The 22,830-nt window shown below is 47.7% G+C and overlaps 1 protein-coding gene across 1 annotated transcript in view; it reads left to right on the top strand.

Moving 5' to 3' along the window:
• The first annotated feature begins 11,579 nt into the window (after window positions 1-11,579).
• The window catches only part of EIF4A3 (eukaryotic translation initiation factor 4A3), a 134,526-nt gene continuing 123,275 nt past the window's right edge, over window positions 11,580-22,830 (top strand). Inside the window, exon 1 of the mRNA XM_078649024.1 lies at window positions 11,580-11,856. Within this exon, the coding sequence (XP_078505150.1) occupies window positions 11,688-11,856 (169 nt within the window). The 5' untranslated portion in view covers window positions 11,580-11,687. The remainder of the gene's footprint in view (window positions 11,857-22,830) is intronic.

Below are 22,830 nucleotides of genomic sequence, written 5' to 3'. Positions count from 1 at the left end.
CAGGCTTTTAATTAACTAACTCTCGCTGCATCTGCCCATGCATCCCCGTCTAGCGCCAAGAAACCGCTGGTGAACGTGCGCTTAATAAATAATTGTATCATATCATATCAATCTCGATCTGGAACCATTAGGGAACCTCCTAAGTAAATCTGGGATCCACTACCATCTCTATGCGGATGACACTCAAATCTACCTCAAGGTGTCTTCCGCACACGATCTCCCACTACTCAACGCTAGACTCAACTCTTTTCACAACTGGATGTTAGTTCACCAACTCCTTCTCAATCCCTCCAAAACTGAATTCCTCCTACTATCCACCTCTCTCTCCCCTCCTCCTGTTCAATCCTGGATGGATCAGCTGAATTTATTCAACAATAAACCCATCATTGTCGACAGCGCTAAATCTCTAGGTGTCATACTTGGCAAAAGACTCAACCTAATCTCCCACATCAACTCCATTGCTAGTAATGCATGTTACCAGCTGCGCCTTCTGTGGGGGATTTGTCCATTCTTCACGGAGAAACACCTTAAAACATTGGTCCAATGGCTAGTTCTCTCTAGAATGGGTTACTGCAATTCTCTTCTGACCATCTCTCCTTCAGGAAGCAACTCAAGACCTGGCTGTTCGAGCAGTAGCGTCTCCCCCTCCTTCCAGCGCCTTGAGACCCTAGCGGGTGAGTAGCGCGCTTTACAAATTTTGTTGATTGATTGATTGATTGATTGACTGGCCTACACAAATCTCACCTCATCTTACCCCCCCTCAAATCCATTCTCCATTCATCAGCTCGCTTTATTTCAGGGTCCAAACGAAGTGACCACATCACTCCTATCCTGTCTTCTTGTCGATGGCTTCCCATCGAGGCAAGATCTATTTACAAAACTGCCAGCATCACCCACAAAGCCTTGCACACTTCCTCCCCTCGTTACCTGGCGAATAAACTGAAAATGTCTGGGTGTTCGAGACCTTCTCTGAATGCGGAAAAGTTTATTCTTGAGCCCTCCTCCTTCAAAAGGGAAATATCGATGGCTCAATCGTTCTCAGGTAATGCGGTGAGAATGTGGAACTCGCTTCCGCTATTGCTCCGTGCCACCACCTCCATCCAGATTTTCAAAGCTGAGCTCAAATCTCTTCTCTTCCAAAGACACTTTCAGAACTAATACCCTCATTCTCAGACCCCTCTCGGAAGTTAGTTCATCAATGTAAATTTGTAATATTTTCTTGTTCATTCCCCACCCTTGATTGCTGCATTTGATATTGTGTTATTGCCTCTATGGTTTTACCCTATCTCTTCTACTCTCCTATTTATTTTTCTAACGTTCTATTTTGTACCATTTCTTTCATGTAACGTAACTGGTTCTATTGTACAGCACTCTGACACCTTCGGGTAAACTCTGCGCTATATAAAAATGCATTAAATGAATAAATAAATAAAAAGAAATTACATTATTGCTACATGATACGGTGATTGGTGGAGAGATGGACTACTGGCGATCGTGGGTTACCCCAGGCCTGCCAAGTGTCACGCATCAGACGTGACACTATCGCATTTCAGTGCGGTGTTCCGCATCACCGCACTGAAATGCATTGTCACGCATTTTATAAATATCACTCTGCTGTTGCAGGCTCCAGAGCTGAAACGGCTGCTAGCGCGCACGCCCTGCGTGCCTGTGACACTTGTGCCAGCTCTGCCAGTGCTCCCCGCCGCAGACTTCTTGCTGGCCCGGGCGCTCGCTGAACAAGGTATCTTTATAACTCTCCCTGGTTGCACCCACCTGCTGACGTCACCTTCCCCCGCCGCCGAGGCACTAATTCTGTGTGTGCGCAAAATCTAGACACTCAGGCGGGGCCTGCTGCCCTCAGCAGTGGTCGCCTTGCAGTGTTCTAGTGGCTGTGGCGCCACGGGGGGAATGTCATGTGACCTCACCTCCTGACTTGTCCTAGAAGTGAGGTCCGATCGGATTCACGCAGCTGGAAATTAGTGGAGGCATGTTGCGCGCTGGCAGGAAATCGTTGCTGATCTTTAGATTTCGGTACAAAAGGGGGTGGTGATGGAGGGAGCATCTGAATCAATCAAACACTCACACCCAGTCAAAAGATCTAGGTTTAATCCATCACCGTTCTTTTCCGGTCCAGGGAAGGCATGGCTTGGCAGTTCGGGCAGGACTGTTCCCATGAGGCACAGGGTCAGACTGATTTGCATATAGCCATGTCTGAACTGGGGTGGCAGAGTGGGCTAAAGAACGGTGATGGATTAAACCCAGATCTTTTGACTGGGTGTGAGTGTTTGATTGGTTCAGATGCTCCGTCCATTACCACCCCCTTTTGTACCGCTTTTTTTTTTTTACCCCCCATCCCAGTATGCAGCCCCGCCCACATCCCACACCCAGCGCAACGCTGTACAAGAAAAGCTCGACATTACTGTGCCTTGTGAATAAACATGAAACCTAAACTTCAACCCCCCTTTCCCCCCAAAAAAACCCAAACATTTCACCCCCCTCCCCGCACCCCTGCGTGAGACTAAAAAGCCACCCCAACTTGCAGGGTGCCTGTCGCCCAAGTACCCAACTAATCTATGAAAAGAACCCCAGAGGAGGAAGGGTCACCCACCCCCGCCCACCCCCAAAAGGAAGAAACGTTTGCAAGCAATAATGTCATGGCATCAAACCACAGCTGAAAATCAAGTCCATGGAAAGGGGGCCGATCTCGGTCTCTATTCTTGTTCCACCGGGCCGCCTTCTGCACCTCCGGAATGTCCAAAGTTCCCAGAATGTTCCTGCCCCGTGGGCAGGGAGTCCAGCCAGTCACTAGCGGCCTCAGGATGGTCGAAGAAAAATGTCCGCTCTTTATACACCACACGTAGACGGGCCGGGAAAAGCATAGCATATTTCATATCTCTGTCTCTCAGCCTCTTCTTCACTCCTTGGAAACCAAGTCGCTGTTTCTGGACCTGCTGGGTAAAGTCCGGGTAGAAACTGACTGTAGTATTCTCGAAAGCAGTCGGACCCGACTGGCGTGACGCTTGAAGGATCGCGTCCCTGTCCCGAAAATTAAAAATCCGAGCGATGATGGGACGCGGAGCGGCACCCGGCTTAGGTGTGCCTCCAGGGATCCTATGCAAAAAACACAGTTGATGGACAGAATGTAGAACAATGTCATACATTCACCCCAGTACAAGGATCTGGGCCTAAATCCATCGTTTTTTTTTTTTTGCACTCCACACCACCCTGGGTTAGACACTGGCTATATGCAAATCAGCTCTGACCCTGTGCCTCATGGGAACAGTTCAGTCCTAACTACCAAGCCATGTCTTTCCCAGACCGGAATCAAGCATCCAAGGACCGGTTTCTGGCTATCAGCCTTCATCAGCCTGGATAGCTTGACTCCAGTGGTGTGGAGAGCCTGGGACTCACGTCTGAGCATACCCAGCCCACTCGGGATGAAAATTGCAAAAAACACAGTTGATGGACAGAATGTAGAACAATGTCATACATTCACCCCAGTACAAGGATCTGGGCCTAAATCCATCGGTTTTTTTTTGCACTCCACACCACCCTGGGTTAGACACTGGCTATATGCAAATCAGCTCTGACCCTGTGCCTCATGGGAACAGTTCAGTCCGAACTACCAAGCCATGTCTTTCCCAGACCGGAATCAAGCATCCAAGGACCGGTTTCTGGCTATCAGCCTTCATCAGCCTGGATAGCTTGACTCCAGTGGTGTGGAGAGCCTGGGACTCACGTCTGAGCATACCCAGCCCACTCGGGGTGAAAATTGCAAAAAACACAGTTGATGGACAGAATGTAGAACAATGTCATACATTCACCCCAGTACAAGGATCTGGGCCTAAATCCATCGGTTTTTTTTTGCACTCCACACCACCCTGGGTTAGACACTGGCTATATGCAAATCAGCTCTGACCCTGTGCCTCATGGGAACAGTTCAGTCCGAACTACCAAGCCATGTCTTTCCCAGACCGGAATCAAGCATCCAAGGACCGGTTTCTGGCTATCAGCCTTCATCAGCCTGGATAGCTTGACTCCAGTGGTGTGGAGAGCCTGGGACTCACGTCTGAGCATACCCAGCCCACTCGGGGTGAAAATTGCAAAAAACACAGTTGATGGACAGAATGTAGAACAATGTCATACATTCACCCCAGTACAAGGATCTGGGCCTAAATCCATCGTTTTTTTTTTGTTTTTTTTTTGCACTGCACACCACCCTGGGTTAGACACTGGCTATATGCAAATCAGCTCTGACCCTGTGCCTCATGGGAACAGTTCAGTCCGAACTACCAAGCCATGTCTTTCCCAGACCGGAATCAAGCATCCAAGGACCGGTTTCTGGCTATCAGCCTTCATCAGCCTGGATAGCTTGACTCCAGTGGTGTGGAGAGCCTGGGACTCACGTCTGAGCATACCCAGCCCACTCGGGGTGAAAATTGCAGAAAACACAGTTGATGGACAGAATGTAGAACAATGTCATACATTCACCCCAGTACAAGGATCTGGGCCTAAATCCATCGTTTTTTTTTGTTGTTGTTGTTTTTTTGCACTCCACACCACCCTGGGTTAGACACTGGCTATATGCAAATCAGCTCTGACCCTGTGCCTCATGGGAACAGTTCAGTCCGAACTACCAAGCCATGTCTTTCCCAGACCGGAATCAAGCATCCAAGGACCGGTTTCTGGCTATCAGCCTTCATCAGCCTGGATAGCTTGACTCCAGTGGTGTGGAGAGCCTGGGACTCACGTCTGAGCATACCCAGCCCACTCGGGGAGAAAATTGCAAAAAACACAGTTGATGGACAGAATGTAGAACAATGTCGTACATTCACCCCAGTACAAGGATCTGGGCCTAAATCCATCGGTTTTTTTTGCACTCCACACCACCCTGGGTTAGACACTGGCTATATGCAAATCAGCTCTGACCCTGTGCCTCATGGGAACAGTTCAGTCCGAACTACCAAGCCATGTCTTTCCCAGACCGGAATCATGCATCCAAGGACCGGTTTCTGGCTATCAGCCTTCATCAGCCTGGATAGCTTGACTCCAGTGGTGTGGAGAGCCTGGGACTCACGTCTGAGCATACCCAGCCCACTCGGGGTGAAAATTGCAAAAAACACAGTTGATGGACAGAATGTAGAACAATGTCATACATTCACCCCAGTACAAGGATCTGGGCCTAAATTCATCGTTTTTTTTTTTTGCACTCCACACCACCCTGGGTTAGACACTGGCTATATGCAAATCAGCTCTGACCCTGTGCCTCATGGGAACAGTTCAGTCCGAACTACCAAGCCATGTCTTTCCCAGACCGGAATCAAGCATCCAAGGACCGGTTTCTGGCTATCAGCCTTCATCAGCCTGGATAGCTTGACTCCAGTGGTGTGGAGAGCCTGGGACTCACGTCTGAGCATACCCAGCCCACTCGGGGTGAAAATTGCAAAAAACACAGTTGATGGACAGAATGTAGAACAATGTCATACATTCACCCCAGTACAAGGATCTGGGCCTAAATCCATCGTTTTTTTTGTTGTTGTTGTTTTTTTGCACTCCACACCACCCTGGGTTAGACACTGGCTATATGCAAATCAGCTCTGACCCTGTGCCTCATGGGAACAGTTCAGTCCGAACTACCAAGCCATGTCTTTCCCAGACCGGAATCAAGCATCCAAGGACCGGTTTCTGGCTATCAGCCTTCATCAGCCTGGATAGCTTGACTCCAGTGGTGTGGAGAGCCTGGGACTCACGTCTGAGCATACCCAGCCCACTCGGGGAGAAAATTGCAAAAAACACAGTTGATGGACAGAATGTAGAACAATGTCGTACATTCACCCCAGTACAAGGATCTGGGCCTAAATCCATCGGTTTTTTTTGCACTCCACACCACCCTGGGTTAGACACTGGCTATATGCAAATCAGCTCTGACCCTGTGCCTCATGGGAACAGTTCAGTCCGAACTACCAAGCCATGTCTTTCCCAGACCGGAATCAAGCATCCAAGGACCGGTTTCTGGCTATCAGCCTTCATCAGCCTGGATAGCTTGACTCCAGTGGTGTGGAGAGCCTGGGACTCACGTCTGAGCATACCCAGCCCACTCGGGGAGAAAATTGCAAAAAACACAGTTGATGGACAGAATGTAGAACAATGTCGTACATTCACCCCAGTACAAGGATCTGGGCCTAAATCCATCGGTTTTTTTTGCACTCCACACCACCCTGGGTTAGACACTGGCTATATGCAAATCAGCTCTGACCCTGTGCCTCATGGGAACAGTTCAGTCCGAACTACCAAGCCATGTCTTTCCCAGACCGGAATCATGCATCCAAGGACCGGTTTCTGGCTATCAGCCTTCATCAGCCTGGATAGCTTGACTCCAGTGGTGTGGAGAGCCTGGGACTCACGTCTGAGCATACCCAGCCCACTCGGGGTGAAAATTGCAAAAAACACAGTTGATGGACAGAATGTAGAACAATGTCATACATTCACCCCAGTACAAGGATCTGGGCCTAAATTCATCGTTTTTTTTTTTTGCACTCCACACCACCCTGGGTTAGACACTGGCTATATGCAAATCAGCTCTGACCCTGTGCCTCATGGGAACAGTTCAGTCCGAACTACCAAGCCATGTCTTTCCCAGACCGGAATCAAGCATCCAAGGACCGGTTTCTGGCTATCAGCCTTCATCAGCCTGGATAGCTTGACTCCAGTGGTGTGGAGAGCCTGGGACTCACGTCTGAGCATACCCAGCCCACTCGGGGTGAAAATTGCAAAAAACACAGTTGATGGACAGAATGTAGAACAATGTCATACATTCACCCCAGTACAAGGATCTGGGCCTAAATCTATCGGTTTTTTTTTCCCAGGGATCCTATGCGCACGTTCCACAGCAAAGAACTTACTAAGGCCCTTGGGTGCTAGATGGTTCAATACAACGTCTTCCACCAGTAAGTCCACCGGAGAGGCCCCCAACGTTTCCGGGACACCAATCAGGCGGACGTTGTTCCGCCGGGCCCTGCTCTCGAAATCCTCCAGGCGTCGAGAAAAGTAGGCCTGGGTTACCGACCTCAGCCTGTAGATCGGAGACGTCGTTGTGAGGCTAGATGTCTTAAGATCAAGGGACTTAACCCTTTCATTGGTCTTTGCAAGGTCAGCCCTGATCAAGTTAACATCAATAGCGACAATGTCCAGTTTGTGGGACAGGGCCTCATATTGTTGTCCCACTGTGGCCTCCATAGCAGATATGGCGCCCATGACGTCCCGTAGCGACAGGTCCTCACCAATCGAGGAGTCGTCTGCAGCAATAGTCGGAGATTTAGTCGGCCCTCCAGGAGAGCCCTTAGTGAGGGTGTATTTATCCATGATATTCGATTGCACGGAATTCCCCCGGACACCCGGCTTGGTCTTGCGTTTCTCACCCTCAGGCTTGGTGGCCATTTTAGATCTGGAGCCCCAGAGGGAAGCCTGATATCGGGTAAAAATGGCTACAACCAAGTCGCCCGCAGCAATGAGAAGGAGGAAATACAGGCCTCTCACCAGGCAGTGAGCCAAATGAACCAGAGGCACTGTTCCGAGAAGTAATAAGGTGGGAGGCAGTCGAAACAGGCCACTCAGGCAGAGTCAATGAGGCCCCTGGGTGAGAAACGAAACCAAAAGTAGATGACCGAGCCGAGATGACTCGGGTGGTCCGTTGTTGTTCAATTGCAGTCCGGCTGGCAGAGAAACAGAGCCCGGGGCAGTACCATGGAGCAGGCCTGAAAAAGTCAGAGATCCATATCTTCGGCTCCCAAAGTCCAAATCAAAATCTGTAAACGGATAATTGATCAGCGGGGCTGTGCCAGTAACAACCCGTCGTCCAAATCAGGATAGAAGTCAGGATAGTCGGTGGAGGTGGCGAGGGTCCGGGAGCCCTGTGCTCACGCGACCATCTTGGTTGCGCGCGAAGCTCCTCCTTTTGTAACGCTTTTGGCCGCCATAAGTGTGGCAGGTATGCTCAGACGTGAGTCCCTTGTTCACTTTGCCACTGGATTCAAGCAAGCCGGGCTGAAGACGGCTGTAATGCCAGAAACCGGTCCTCGGAAGCTTGTTTCCGGTCCAGGGAAGGCATGGCTTGGCAGTTCGGGCTGGACTGTTCCCATGAGGCACATGGTCAGACTGATTTGCATATAACCATGTCTGAACTGGAGTGGCAGAGTGGGCTAAAGAACGGTGATGGATTAAACCCAGATCTTTTGACTGGGTGTGAGTGTTTGATTGGTTCAGATGCTCCGTCCATTACCACCCCCTTTTGTACCGATCTTTAGATTTCAGCCGGACCCGGCTCGGAGAGGTGAGTGCTGACATACTTTGTTTTGCGTTACAGACTGTCAGCCCAGATCAGACGGCAATTCACTCTGGAGTTTTACTATGTTAAAACTGTAAATATAGGCCTACATTAATAAACGTTTTTAAAGTAGCACATAAAAAAGAACTTTAAATCAATCAATAAAGCCCCATTAGGGGCCGCCTCGCAGACTTTGCTCATGAATCACGTGCTCTTCAGTATATAAAAAGAACAGCATCCGGGTCATAATCTGAACGGGGCACTGGCGGCGGCCCCCACGCAGATCTGGTGGTGCCTTGTCTTCTGTTTTAAATGCTAGCAAGGCACCCCAGACAGTCACGTCACTACTATGCAGTGCAGAAGATGATTCCAGGCAGAAACGGTCAGTTTGGCTCTTTTTAATGAGTTGGCATGGCCTAGGCTTTTCAGTCTCACAGTGGAAATCCTAAAGACAGAATAACGCTGAGAATTAGTGGAAATCCTCATTCGTGCAGAGTAGCCTTCATAATCAGTGCAACAATTCAGCCATAATATTTAGTGTAGGATGAAAGTAATGATTCTAAAGAAAAATCAGAGCAGACTGGGCTTCAGGATCCGAGTCCTGTGGCTACTGAATCCAGTGCACAGTGGGCAGCATGTGCAGTCTTATTAGGAGTATGGTCGCAGTTCTCTGCCTCGCCCAGACTCAAAACAAAAAGTTGTTGTCCTTGATGAAAATCAGTGCTGTGGATTTCACCCTGATTGTTCAATATTTTGGTTCTTTATCAGGCCAGGCACCCAAACGGGTCTTTGGGAAAAATTAAGCTCTTTTTGCAACATATGCTTCACAGAAGGGTGTGTAAAAAGATATGGTGGGAAGGCACACATTACTCAATTCAATTCAATTTGTAATCTTTATTCGGTTCTTAAAAAGACACCATAAAAGCACAAAATGCAAAATACACACATAACAATTAAAAATCATCATAATTTTCCCATAAAAGATATAAATGTTAAAAAAGGAGGATTTCTGACATTCCAAATAGACACGGGGTTCCTAAGTTTAAATTGATCAGGGGCCGAATAAGTATTAGGGACCAATTTCTCTAGTGTTCCTCAGTCTCATAGCCATTCTAATAAAGGTTATAATGCAAAAAAGAGTGTGGGCATCCTCCGCTTCCTTGAAAAACCTCAGGGCCAATCTGGCATGTTTAAACTTTAGGTCTTTCAGGATCCCCACCAGGAACTTTTGTCTAGGCATGGTATAAAATCGGCATAGTAAAATAAAGTGAAGGGTATCCTGCGGAGACCTTTGGTCGCAGCCGCAGGTACCCTTCTCTTCCACTGTGTGGGTGAACCCAGCCGGGACCGCAAGTAAATGGTGGAGCATGTTCAATCTAAAACGTGTCATAAAAAAGCGATCCTGAGCATTAAACATGACCCTCAGATAAGGTTCCATACCATTCTTAACTGTCAATTCATTATAAGAACGGTTGGTTGGTTTATGATTTTCTTTTCCTGCCCTTATTGTCTTCAGGTGGGATGTGAAAAGTTTTTTTTACCAAAGTCTTACTCTCGGATGTTACAGAGTCTGGGTCTATAAAAAGGTTAGTGCATTCAATTTCTTCTAAAGCTTTCTTGACATATTTCAGCCAGGGTATGGTTTGGCCTTTATCTCTTTTCAGGCAGTCCTCTATAATTTGTCTTGTTAGCGACGCTTCAGGGTTGGACCATATTTTAACCCATGCCAGAAGAGGTTTAATTTTAATCCTATCTTCTATGAAGGGTTCTCCTACTTCTGCGTGGATGATGTGGGCCGATACACTCTGTGGGACTTTCAAAATTCTCCTTAGGAATTTGTTCTCTTCTGTCTGGATCTGCTGTACTTTATTGTCCAGGAAGCCCCACACTTCTGCACCGTAGGAGACTTTCGCACAGCAAATTGCCCTGTACAGGTTTAGTATTTGTTCCGGCGACCATTTACCTAGTCTTTGCCCATACCCCATTATGGCACCTATTGAGGCTGCCAGTTTCAAGGAGTGCTTTTCTACCAGTGGTTTGAAGGTGAGATGGTAATCAAATAATACCCCCAGGTAGGAGAAGGTCTTAACCTGATCTATGTTATGGGGCCCAATATGATAGGAAAAGGACCCTTTTGATGGTTGCCCCACTGACATGATATAAGATTTTTCCAGGTTAGTTGCCAAGTCCAATTTCTCCATGAAAACAACGAACCCATCAATCAGTTTTTGCAGTCCTAAGGGAGTTCTTGCAAGTAGGACCGCGTCATCACACATTACTCATTAAGTGCAGGCTGTTAAAAAAAATCAAACAAAAATTTGAAGTGTTTTTTATTGTTTATGTAGTAAGATTTTGGGACCAAATCTAATTCTCAGTGAAACATGTACCAAGTGCTTTACCTAGTCAGGAAGTGTTTAGTCCTGTTGCACACTTTAATTCACTGACTTCTTAAGAGTATCTCCTTGCTCAAATGGGTGTAATTTCTGATATTGATACGTTTCCCTATTTTTTCCTGCTTGATTTTGCTCGCGAGAAAGTGTCACTCATAGTCGTTGAAATGTCACTCATAATTACACTGACATTATGAAAATGTCACACATAGCAATCTGAAACCTTGGCAGCTATGTGGGTTATGTAGTTTAAAGTTTATGTTTTTTCATAGGCTGTTATGATTTTGGAAGTAAGAAAGGGAATAATTATCCGAAGCCTCCGCTCCTGCTATAGAATTTCCAAATGTTTGCACCTGCAGGAACATTAAAATACAGTCAAGTCTGTAAAAATCATCATCCAGCAGCAACCTTCACGATACTGTGAATGCTGGACTGTAAAGTTATTTTGTCACAATTTGATTCATTTGTGTCCTTTGGCAAACGTAGTATTTACTGTTTACGTACTGTACTTGCCAAGGACTCTTTGGTCCCTAGTAGCATTTAAGCTTTCTGTCTCGAGAGTTAGGAAATGTTAACAGTCCGTAGAAAAAAAATATGTTATCTAGTCCTCAAGTCCGTCTCGTTAAGAATGGCTGTGGATGCTATAGCCACTATTCTACCAACATGGCGCTCATGGACGGCGCCCAATATTTGGTAACACAGTAGCATTTTAGATCTGAATTAAAACGGTGGTTTGCATACAGCCCCACTAATGGTAGTCCCTTTTCTGTGTTTGTGTTGCAAGATGAACGGCTTCTTTGCAGGAAGTGCATCGTGCACCTTGGTCACGTGCAGAGGGTTGAGTCCCAGACTCCCTGTTTCCGACTCAGCCTCACGTGTAAGGCCGTAGGGTCATCGCGCATGCGCTCTCCGCCTACGTTTTCTTCTAGTCTTGCCGGTGTTCCGCTTGGGTCCGGTGCCACCATCCCGCAGACATGTCGTCTCCCGCGGGCCTTACCTCCGCCAGCTCGGCACGTAAGAGACTTATGAAGGACGAGGACATGACCAAAGTGGAGTTTGAGACCAGCGAGGAGGTGGACGTGACGCCTACATTCGACACCATGGGCCTGCGCGAGGACCTGCTGCGCGGCATCTACGCTTACGGTGCGCGACGGGTAGACTATGGGTCCTTGGGGGGTGTTCCGAAAACTCTTGGAAGTTCAAATGAGCCTTTGGGGAGGCCAAAAAATGTTGCGCCAGTCACGTGGAGCTATTGGGCTTGGCGAGGTCATGGGCGAGTGTTTTTTGGACTATTATTGATTTTCTTAGGAGTTATGGGACTCAGTTTTCTTTGGGGTTAACGCCCGTACATATCCGAATTTACAACCCCAAAGAAAACTTTGTTGCAAACCTTTAACCCTGGTATAGCTTGCGATCGATATAACGAAGATCACTGCAGTTATTTATGTTACGAGTCTCTGTGTTGCACTTAACCATTGGAAGGGCACCTTAATGCTACTTAACCATTGGAAGGGCATCGTGACGCCCTTTTCATATTATTATGACATTCTAATGTTGAAGCCTAGATTGTCAGGTTTTTGATACGTTGAGATTTTTTGGGGGGTAAATTAAAGATTGGCGTGCTCAGCCGATTGTTAATTTTCTTTTGGTTAATATAAAACATTATATTGTATCCGATCTAGTAATGGCTGTTTAGAACGAACTACTTGTAAGGTTGATTTTGCGTATACTTTTCTTACACTTGGGGTGAACGGTTGTTCGTTGCCAAGTCTGACCAGTAATGTCTTGAGCAACACGGATTCTAGTTGTATGGCTTAAATGCTGGAGGTAGCCGTTATATGGTGAATAACCCTGAAGAGAGGAATGTGCCAACTATATTCGTTTGGTGATCTGTTGAGAGCTTGATGCTGTCAGGATGTCTCAACTGTTCTGTTAGGGTTGAGCAAAATGAGAATCTGAATACGATGGAATACATTTATTGGATGTTCAGTGACAGCCATCTGTGTGTCATGGTGTTATTTGAACTGTGTTGGCTGTAAGTGAGAACGTTTAACTTATTTTGCTGTTTGATTAGGCTCTGGGGCTAAATAGATGAAGAATGCAGACAATAAAGTAGTCTATTTTCTGGAAATTTATATCACTGCAACTATTGGTCACTAAAGTATTGAACAAAGGTGTGTTACCAGCCCTTTCATTCTATGACTGATACAGAGGATGTGGAGAATGGGACGTTTAGCCCCGTATTCTACCGTTTGTTAATGTTTATGTAACTTGTGGCAGTATGATCAGTTTTCTGATTTACTTTCTTTATAGGTTTCGCCTGCACAACGCTTGCGTGTGCCTGTTAAACATTGTTTTTAATATAAATCTTAAAAGGGGCTTGCACCCTGCCCCCTCGCTTTCCTGGCTTTTAATTTGTTCCTGTGATTGTCATTTTTCCTCCATTTTCTTTTTGCTGTAGCATTTTTTCCTGCATTTACCAATGCTTGTTACTCATCTGCTTCTCTTATCAGTTTCCTGTTGCAGGAATACTGTTAACATTAGCTTTGTTGGAACTATTGTTTCCAAAAAGTTTTGCCTCTTTCTGATTTTTAGGTCTCACACCTGGCGACGCAGCGCAAAGCGCTGTCACCAGCGAGACCTATAGTCGTCGGTTATGCTTTCAAGGGAGACAGGAGATGGGCACGAGCCGGCCGGACTGGGAATGTGGACGCGCGTGTGATGTGCCCATCTCCTGTCCCCACCAGGCTCACGTAATTTATGTTTTAAAAAGCGCTCGCTAAATGTACATCACAACCTACTTACTAGCGCATGTCGGGACTGTGTATTGGTCTCGTGTCTTCAGCGGCTTGCTGCACCACTGTGCGAGGCTCAGTCTTAATCATAGGAGCCCCGAAAGAAATCCTACTTTGGCCGCAGCATTCACGAAGGCGGGGTAGGCTCCCGCCGCACTATTGCTTTGTTTTTCCTTGGGCGCTTTGTCTGCCGCATGGTCCGCGCCGCACTCACTAAAGTGCAGCGGCTTTTCATGTCCGTACGCGCAGCCACTGGGCACGAGCCGCATGCAGAATACGCGAAAGATCCACGTACAGCGCATGCGCGGACAGCCCTCTCCCTCCCAGCTCTCCTCCCGACCTGGATGCTTTCCGTTTCATTTTTTTTTAAGGGTGCGATGTTGCGCTATAGTAGACCCCCTTTCTGCCTCCCAAAGGCAGGGCCAGGCTGTTGTGTAGAGTTGCGGGTGAATAACTTCCCTCCATGCTGCTCTTCAGGAGTGACGCAATCCCGGCTCTGAGGATACGGTGCAGTGTTGGTGCGGAGTTGTAGTTTTTAAAATTTATTTATTGTATGTGTTTTTTATATAGCGCAGACTTTACCCGAAGGTGTCAGAGCGCTTCACAATAGGAACAGTAATAATACATGAGGAGAAAAATTACAAGTGAACAAATTACAAAAGCAAACGTTAAGTTACATGAGGTAAAAAGTGACAATCGTGAGCAAACAAATATGAGGTAGCAAACGGTACATTACAGGAGGAGAAAGTGACATGTGTGCAGGCATGATATTGTACCTTGTATCAGTGAAAGATTCTGCCCCCAGAACACTTTCGTCACAAACTTGACCAGATTTGTCGCATCTTGTATCAGTATATGTGGAGGTGGTGCTCTCTGACGGCTCCTGTGGGAGCTGGAGAGGTCTGTGACGACCTCAGAGGATCAGCGCGGGGACACACTTGCTAGTGTAACCAAGCGCTTTACAAGATGTAAAGTAATAATAATAAGCGGTCCTAAGCAGCCTCCCTTTAATAGAGACCTTCGGCCGCCTTAAAACCTTCATCGGGGAACGTGTTTCTGTTCGAGGAGGGGGGTTGGTGTGATAAGGTGATTGACCTCATGAGTTGGTTCGATGCCTTTGTTTGGATCGAAGGTGTGTGGCCGCTCCTCTGGACAGGAAGTCTGACAAATATCATATACAGGGGTCTTAGATTTATGTGACAACCTCCGTGGACATGGAAGTGCGACAGCCTCTGTGTGGGTCCGTGACAGACTTTATATGTGCTTAATATAGACATGTGACAGCCTCTGTGTTTGTCTGTCTGACTCATTCAACACTTGAGACACTCTTAAGCAAGTTTTGGGGGGGGTCTACCATTCAATGTAATGCCAAATTAACCCAATAATAACATTACTTAAAATCCGAATAAAACCTAGAACTAAAAGAGGTTACTGTCACAGGATGTTTGTAAACCTATTTGAGCACTGCGTCGTCTGCACTTTAGTTAACTGTCTTACTGACCCCTGCATATGATCTGTGAATACATACTAGTGACAGTAACCTCTATCAGTCCTGTGTTTCCTTCACATTTCAAGTAATACGTTATTACTGGGTTAATATGACACGACATTGATTGGTGGGCTTCCCAAAACTTGTTAAAGGGTGTCCCACATGTTGAATGAGTCCCATAGGAACGTGTATGCATTTTTATATAGCGCTGACTTTACCCGAAGGTATCGTAGTGCTTCACAATAGGAACAGCAATGATACATGAGAAAATTACAAGTGAACAAATTACAAAAGCAAACGTTACGTTACATGAGGCAAAGGTGACAATTGTGAGCAAACAAAATTGTGAGCCCTATTTTATTTATCCAGTTTCTCTTACTGCAGGCGCAGCGTGCTTTGGTGCTTTCTTTACAACCCTGCCCTCCCTGCCGTTATCCGTGCCTTCTTTACCCCGATTCCTCCCGCCCCACCCACAATACACCAAAAAGTACGTTAGATGTAAGTGGCCAAAAGAAACCTCCAATGCCCTCAAACAGGTGTCAAATTCGAACTACAAAAAGCCAAGCCGGTGCCACTTCAAAATGTACTACCGGTCAAAGACAGACTTCGGTCCCCTGAAGATACTCTACTAACTGCTCACCCTAGAATGGGGCACACAACTGCTTGTTTATATTGGTGTGAGGTGTATTTATTCTTGACCTAGTTGTCTGCCTTTTGGCCAATGAATATAAGCTGTGCTTCATGAGAAGCACAAAACAATATTGCCTTCTACCACTCAGAGTTTTCACACATTGAACAAGACTTCGAACAAGGATTCCAAATTAGGGATGAAGTCTGGACAATTCTAGCCACACTTCAACGTGGGTTGTGTGTTTATAACAAACGACCTGGCAATCTTGGTCTCATCCTTGGTCTTGTTTGGGGGGGAGCAGTCCTGTAAACTGACTATGCAGCAAACTCCTCATTCGGCCATCCCTAAAAGTGGAGTGCTGGTGTCCTGCTTAAGTACTTCACAGCTCGCTCACACTAGCCCTTGTTTACATGCTAACCAAATTCAGGTTTGATTTCAAGATCTACAATGCAATACGTCTCGCATTAACCCGATGGCTGCGCTGCCCGTTTTGCGGAAGTGCGGCACTTCCGCAAAACGGGTGGGGCCGCGTCGGCCATTGGCCGACGGCAGAACCAGCGAGGTAGTGCTGCCGTCGGCCAATGGTCGACGGCAGCATGGATGGGGTTAAAGTTTGAGCTATTGGCATTGTAAAGGACAATGCCTTTTATTCATTTGCATCGGTGCGTAAACAAGCACTTTGTACTTATAGTCCATGCTTATGAGAAGCAAGGCTGGCAGACTCTTTTACTGCCAGCCTTGCTCATCGTAAGCAAGGACTATACGTTCAAAGAGCATGTTTATGCACCGATTGCAGGTTTTAAAAACGAATGAATAAAAGGCATTGTCATTTACAATGCCAATAGCTCAAACTTTAATAATACGAGACCTATTGCATTGTAAATGCTTGTTTATCTTGCAGCAGATTTCTATAACGCAATTTGTCATCCGAGAGATTAAGTGACTTGCACAGAATCGGAGGAGGTTGCGCGGCAGAGACTGCAACTGGGATAACAAGCTCTCGGGTCATCAGTGCTGGGCACTGCCCCACATAGTCTCCTCTTCCGTGATACTTGTTCCAAATGGAGGCAGATGTATTTCTCATGTGCTGCTTCGAAACGAATATCCCATTATGTCAAAAGCCGGCATGTTAAACCTAAAATGTTTTCTGTAACAATCCACTTTAATCCAGCCAGAATATACGTACCAACAAAAGGGGAGACAATTTCATCATTTAACCTTTGTGGAATTTTTTGTACACAATGCTGATAATAAATGAGTGCTGTTGGTAAATCCATAAAGTGCACTTTAATAGTATAACATTAGCTATTTTAAGGTTTTCTCTTTTCAGTATGGCAGCTTGGGTATGACAAAGGCAAGACTGGGTGCCCTTCTGGAGCGGCGTTAGTCTGTCTTCCATGTCGACCGGCCTCAGTCTGTGCCCCGGGTTGAGAGTGAAGAGACCAGACTGAGGGGTGGGCCCGTGTGTGGCGGGCGCTCTCATACTGCACCTGATGTAGCAGTGGGAGCGGTATGGAACTTGGACAGTGGCAAGGGGCAGCAGCAGCAGCTATAATCCCACCCACTGAAGGAGCAGGCATCACACAGTAGGTGGCTGTGGTGCCCCCAGTCTGCTGCAGAGGGACAGCATGGACCCTGCACCCTTAAGTGCTATCTCACTGTAACCCATTTAAGTGACACTTCTGCCGGCCTGATTCTGGGGTGGATGGAAGAAACACCAATTAGACTGTCTTACCTGTTCTTCGCTGAAACTCTTCCCATCCATGCTCCGCTTTCATTTTCTTGTCAGTTTCGATTTTCTGTTGCCTGTGTCGTCTACGTGGTCAAAAATCCAGTTTATTCATTACTTCTTGCGTGGAGATCAAGATCTTAGTCAGTCCCCTAATTGGTGTGCCATCCTAAAAGGGGTAACTCAAACTTCCATGGGTGTATGTTTCTTCGTAGCTGCCAAGGTTTGAGATTGCTTATGTCTGACATTTCCATAATTTCTGTGTAACTATTGTGGTGTTGGGCATCATGCCCACATCACCGAAAGAATGGACACAGACACCAGGTGAATGTATAGTAGTAACTGGCCACAAGCACGTGCACCCGGGCCCTTTTGTCTGGGCCACGTCACTAGTGACACCCGTGATGGATGGGTGTGGGGGTGCAGTGTGTCCATCCCTCAAGGGAGTTGCTGGGGTTACAGCTTCCTGCAAAACACTAGAACGGGTCCCGCAGGACATTGCATTCCTCCCCAACTTTATTGAAGAACATAACAAAATGTTGGTCCAACCTGTGGGGACAAAACAAACAGTTAACTGAATACCACAGGGTCCATCAGTCTTCTGAGTCAAGTGGCAGGACGACGTCAGACAGGAGCTGGTGACTTCGCTTGCAGCAGGACCTTCTCGGCGGGCACCCGTAATTTAACCTGAGGGGTTCAGGACACGCTCGCTGGCTTGGAGATGTCCGCTGCCTACTGCCATTTCACTGATGACGACATGTCATTCGATCTTGCATGGCTCCCACCTTGCTTACTTCGGTGACGGTCTGTGGTAAGTTCTAACAGTTCTTTACAATGGGTTCCGTCATGAGCATGGATGGAGTCCACGGTGAGAATTCAGAGGTGTTGCTGGACTGACTGTTCCTGTTGAACTGCTTGGCTGTGACCGATAACCTGTCAGTGGGGCAATGTCTCTTCTCGCTCTCCCGCCTGGGGAGGCCTGTTGTCTGGGTTGCTACAGGACTGTTCGAGGGCTGCGCTGGAGGCCGCTTGGGTGCCGTCTGGGGGTAACTGCAGGACCACTGAGGAGCCGTTACTTAGGCGCACGCACAACGCTCATGGGTGGATGAGTCTTGGCCAAGACTTTCACTCGCTGCTGCGGTTCCGGTGTAGGCCAGTTCGCAGGTGGCTTCTGATTCCTTTTAGTCAATTGGAGTGGCAACGGTGTCGGACTCCAGTCCATCGGTACTCGGGAAGTGGTGTTTGGCGCATGTGCTGAGGGCTAGCTTGATGGCGATTGTCAGCCGTGTGGGGAGTTAGGATGACAGGTGGTGGTGGTGGCTAGCTGATAGAGACGGGTGTCAGGAGGGACCTAGCAGCCCAGTGTCTCCGCCTGGCTGAGGTTGATCTTTGGTGGCGGCTTGACACTTAAAGCGTACCAATCCTCTCTTGCCTGTCTTGGGGACACTGCCGACTCCATCTTGAGGCGGTGTGCGGGCGGGCACTCAGTGCGGATCTTCAACCGTGGCGTCTGTGGACAGGAGCAGGGGTGCCACTTGACTTAGGCTGCCGCCGCTCGGGGATGGACGGTCGCCTGGGGAAGCGTTGGGATGAGGCACGGTTTGTGCTTGCTGCGGCTTATGTTCGGTTCACCCGTGAGGCTGTATCCAGGGACGTCGGTCTGCCTTGGTGGCTGTCTGATGTGTCAGGGTGTGCTCTTGGCTTGCTGTAAGTCCTTGGTCTTCTCCCTTTGTTGGTCTATTCAGCCCACCTGTGTTCCTCCGATTTTCGGGGTGACAGGGCTGTCACTCTCTTCTTTCTTCGAGGGCGTTGTGCTTGGACTTCGAGGCGGCACTATCATGGCGCCGGCTTCTGCCTTCGCTCCGGCATGCTTGTCTGGACGGGCGACTTGACGTCTGGTCTCATGTCGCTGGTTGTAGTGCATGTAGCTGTGGTGGCCTGCCATGTTGAGTGTGTGACTCCTCTCTTGCCTGTCGTGGGTCACGGCCGACTCCATCTTGAGGCAGTGTGAAGGAGGACACTGTGTTTCCTTCAGCCCACTGCGGGGCTATGCTGTTGCAGTAGAGATGTACCCCCAGATTCATCATTGTCATGTTTTGCGAGTCCTTAATAGCGATTATTAAGGAATCGCTATTAAGGACTCGCAAAACGGGATTCATGTAGAAATCGCAATATTATTTGCGATTTCTACTGCTTCCTTATTTGCGATTCGCAAATTGCTAATCGCAAATAAGGAATGGCTTTCCCATTAAAGGCCCATAGGAATGAATGGGGAGTCATTCCTTATTTGCAATTTGCGAATCGCAAATAAGGAAGCGATTTCAAGGGTGCCAGGGTGTCCAAAGGACAACCTGTAGCACCCCTGAAATGATGATGTACACTGATGTTGCGCACACACATGTCCAAAGGACGTGTGTGTGTAACATACAACTTAGAAAAATGCACTAAAGTGCATTTTTCAGAGTTTTCGCTATTTACCACGTAGTTATACTTCGCGGTAAATAGCGGCCCCAGATTGCGAATTCGCAATTTTCAAATGGTTCATGAATTGCATTTAAGGAATCGCAAATTGAGATTCCTTAAATGCAATTCATCGCAATTTAGCGAGTTCTAGATTTGCGATTTTTGCATTTGGGATGATAAATCCCAAATGCAACAAGCATTGGAAATGCAATAGGTCTCGCAGCATTAGAGTTAGTGCTTTTAGAATTGTTTATGGGGTTTTTTTGTAAATCTTTAGCATTTTTGTTTCCTGTAGCCAATGCTAAAGAATTACAAAAAAAAAAAGCCATAAACATTTCTAAAAGCTCTAACTCAAATGCTCCCAGACCTATTGCACTGTGTGAGGGTGAGGGGTTGAGGGTGGGTGAGGGTGGGTGAGGGTGAGTGAGGGTGAGTGAGTGGTTGAGGGTGAGTGAGGGTGAGGGGTTGAGGGTGAGGGTGAGTGAGGGTGAGTGAGGGTGAGTGAGGGTGAGTGAGGGTGGGTGAGGGTGAGTGAGGGGTTGATGTTGAGGGTGAGGGGTTGAGGGTGAGTGAGGGGTTGAGGGTGAGTGAGGGTGAGTTAGGGTGAGGGGTTGAGGGTGAGTTAGGGTGAGGGGTTGAGGGTACAGAGGGATATTTGTAAGAGAATGGATCATACTACACCGTGGCTAATTGGGGAAACTCAGATGCCCTGTGAGTATAGATAGTCCAGAGTAAGAGTGTTAGCAAGATAGTATCCTCATTTACAAAAGGTTCCCAGAGGTAAACGTCACCAAAATGACATACAGTATTATCTAGGTATGTTGTTCAATGATCGGTGATATTTAACACAAAACTGTAAGGTTCTGGTACCACAGTGTATGTCTTTCTTTAGAACCCATCCCTCCTGTATCCAGGGTAAGTTGAAGTATTATTTGGCCCCTGTGCCTACAAAGTAGAGTTACAAGAAACCGGTGCCGTACACTGCCGCTCTGGAGAGGGAGGGACAAGTGTAGCCGAGAATACCGAAAGCCCTTGCTGCGGAGCTCCCCTCGGGAGATGGTGAAGCTCAGGGGCCCATGATACCCCGCAATCAATCCGCCACTGGGAGCAAGAAACAGCAGCCACGATCACAGAAGGATGGCACGCGTAAATATGCCGAGTACACTGATCCACAGCATAAAGTCCGCCTCCAAAAAACTAAAAGAGACGGTAGAAGTGAGTACATCCAAGCTAAAATACAGTCTGATTTACAATCCAAGCATTCTCCCAAGGCCGGTTATTTGCATGACGAGGGCTCCTTGCGGTGTTCGCTCAGCAGTCGGAAGTCATCGACCCTTGTGTCTTTCCACCTGCAGGGTGCCGACTGTGCTGATGTGTGTTTACGGAAGGCGCCGTTGAGAACCTCACCCCCCCCCCCCCGCCCCCCTCCAGGGTGGTAGGGAGCGGTGGACAAGTTCCCAGAGGGTCCCTTTTCAGAAACCAATGCATCTTCGCTGGTTCTCTGGGTATGTCCCACGATAGCAACTTTTATTTTCAGCCATCGTCTTTGTTTGCGTAGCATCGTCTTGGATGGTGCACGGCGCTAACTGTACCAAACATTCCAGGCATAACATGCATTTTAACACTGAATGTGATTGTCACAAGGCATTGTTAAACGTAAAAAAAATAAAATAAAAATCAGCACCCTGTGCAGTTACAGACTCAAGTAACAGTTACTTTAAACGCAGTATTAAAGGGCATGCATTACGTGTACGTATTGTTTACAACCTCCACACCGACGACTAACACATTTAACAACTTAATTTACCACACGTCTGTTGCACGTGTTACTTTATTTAAGAGCATTTACTCCAACAGGAATGTTATCTGTTGTGTATCATGTCGCAAATAAAGACGCATTTTGAGTTAGATTAATGCAATTAGAGTTCAGGTTACACGGGACAAAGACGTGATCTAAACTAACATATAATTAACTGTGCATTGTGTTGGCATAAGACACATCATCTTAGAATTGACCCCTTCTTCCCCTTACGAAACACACTGGCCGCTTGTGATTCACAGCAATCTCTCGGCGCGCCTTGTGCCTGAGGTGTGTGTTGCAGTTTTATCACATAGTCTGGCACACCGCAGGATGAATGTAACCGCCACCATTTACGGTAAGGAGCGCCATAGGCCGGAAACGGCAGAGGTACGGTCACTAAGCCCTTGGCTTCAAGGTGCACACCCTCTAAAAGAACACAAGAAATAACCCCCATGCATTCGCCCCGCAGACAAGGATTGTGGGGGCAAAGACGGCTACTAGTGTCTGGCGCAGATAAGCAAATGCCGCCCTCGGCCCACCAAGCATGCTGTTTAGGGTACTACCGTAATGGGGCAAAACAAGTAATAAACATAAGTGTGTAAGCGAGAAATCCTCAAGGTGCTTTGCATGGAAACAGGCTTCACAGTCTCCAATCAAACAAGACGGAGGGAAGAGAGGGGAGGGGGGAGGAGAAATGCGTCTCGGCCGGAGCAGGGGGCGGAGCAGGGAGAGCGGGCTTTGGAATGTAATTGACACGGCCGGCCGGTCGTGAAACTGAAAGCATGGCCGGCCGGCCGTGAAAGCCTTTGATGCGGCAGGGGAAATGCGAGACGGCGGGGAGGGGGCGGAGCGGGTAAACAAAGACGGACGTGCACGCGCTTTTAAGCTCAATGCGCATGCGCATTGAGCTTAAAAGTCACGGGCACTGCAAGGAATCGCCACGATTCCTTGCAGTGTGGATAAAGTCCCAATACTCTCGCTTGCTCGATGCGCATGCGCATCGACAGGCGAGACCTAAAAATAGCGCTCGCAAAGGGCCAGATTCTCAGAATCTGGCCCTTTGCGAGCCGATTTTACCATGATGAATCTGGCTGTTAGTCATTCTCTGTGCTGCGCTCAGCTGTGTTTCTTTGTGGAGATGTCTCTATCTCCTGGGCGCTCGCCCGGGCGTCAGGTTCACTGGCGCGCCCTTCTGTGTGCTCTGTCTTC

The sequence above is a fragment of the Lissotriton helveticus genome, chromosome 6, assembly GCF_964261635.1.
Source record: "Lissotriton helveticus chromosome 6, aLisHel1.1, whole genome shotgun sequence".
NCBI lineage: Eukaryota > Metazoa > Chordata > Amphibia > Caudata > Salamandridae > Lissotriton > Lissotriton helveticus.
The sequence above is the reverse complement of the archived record's forward strand: the minus strand, read 5'-3'. Positions and strand labels throughout refer to the sequence as shown.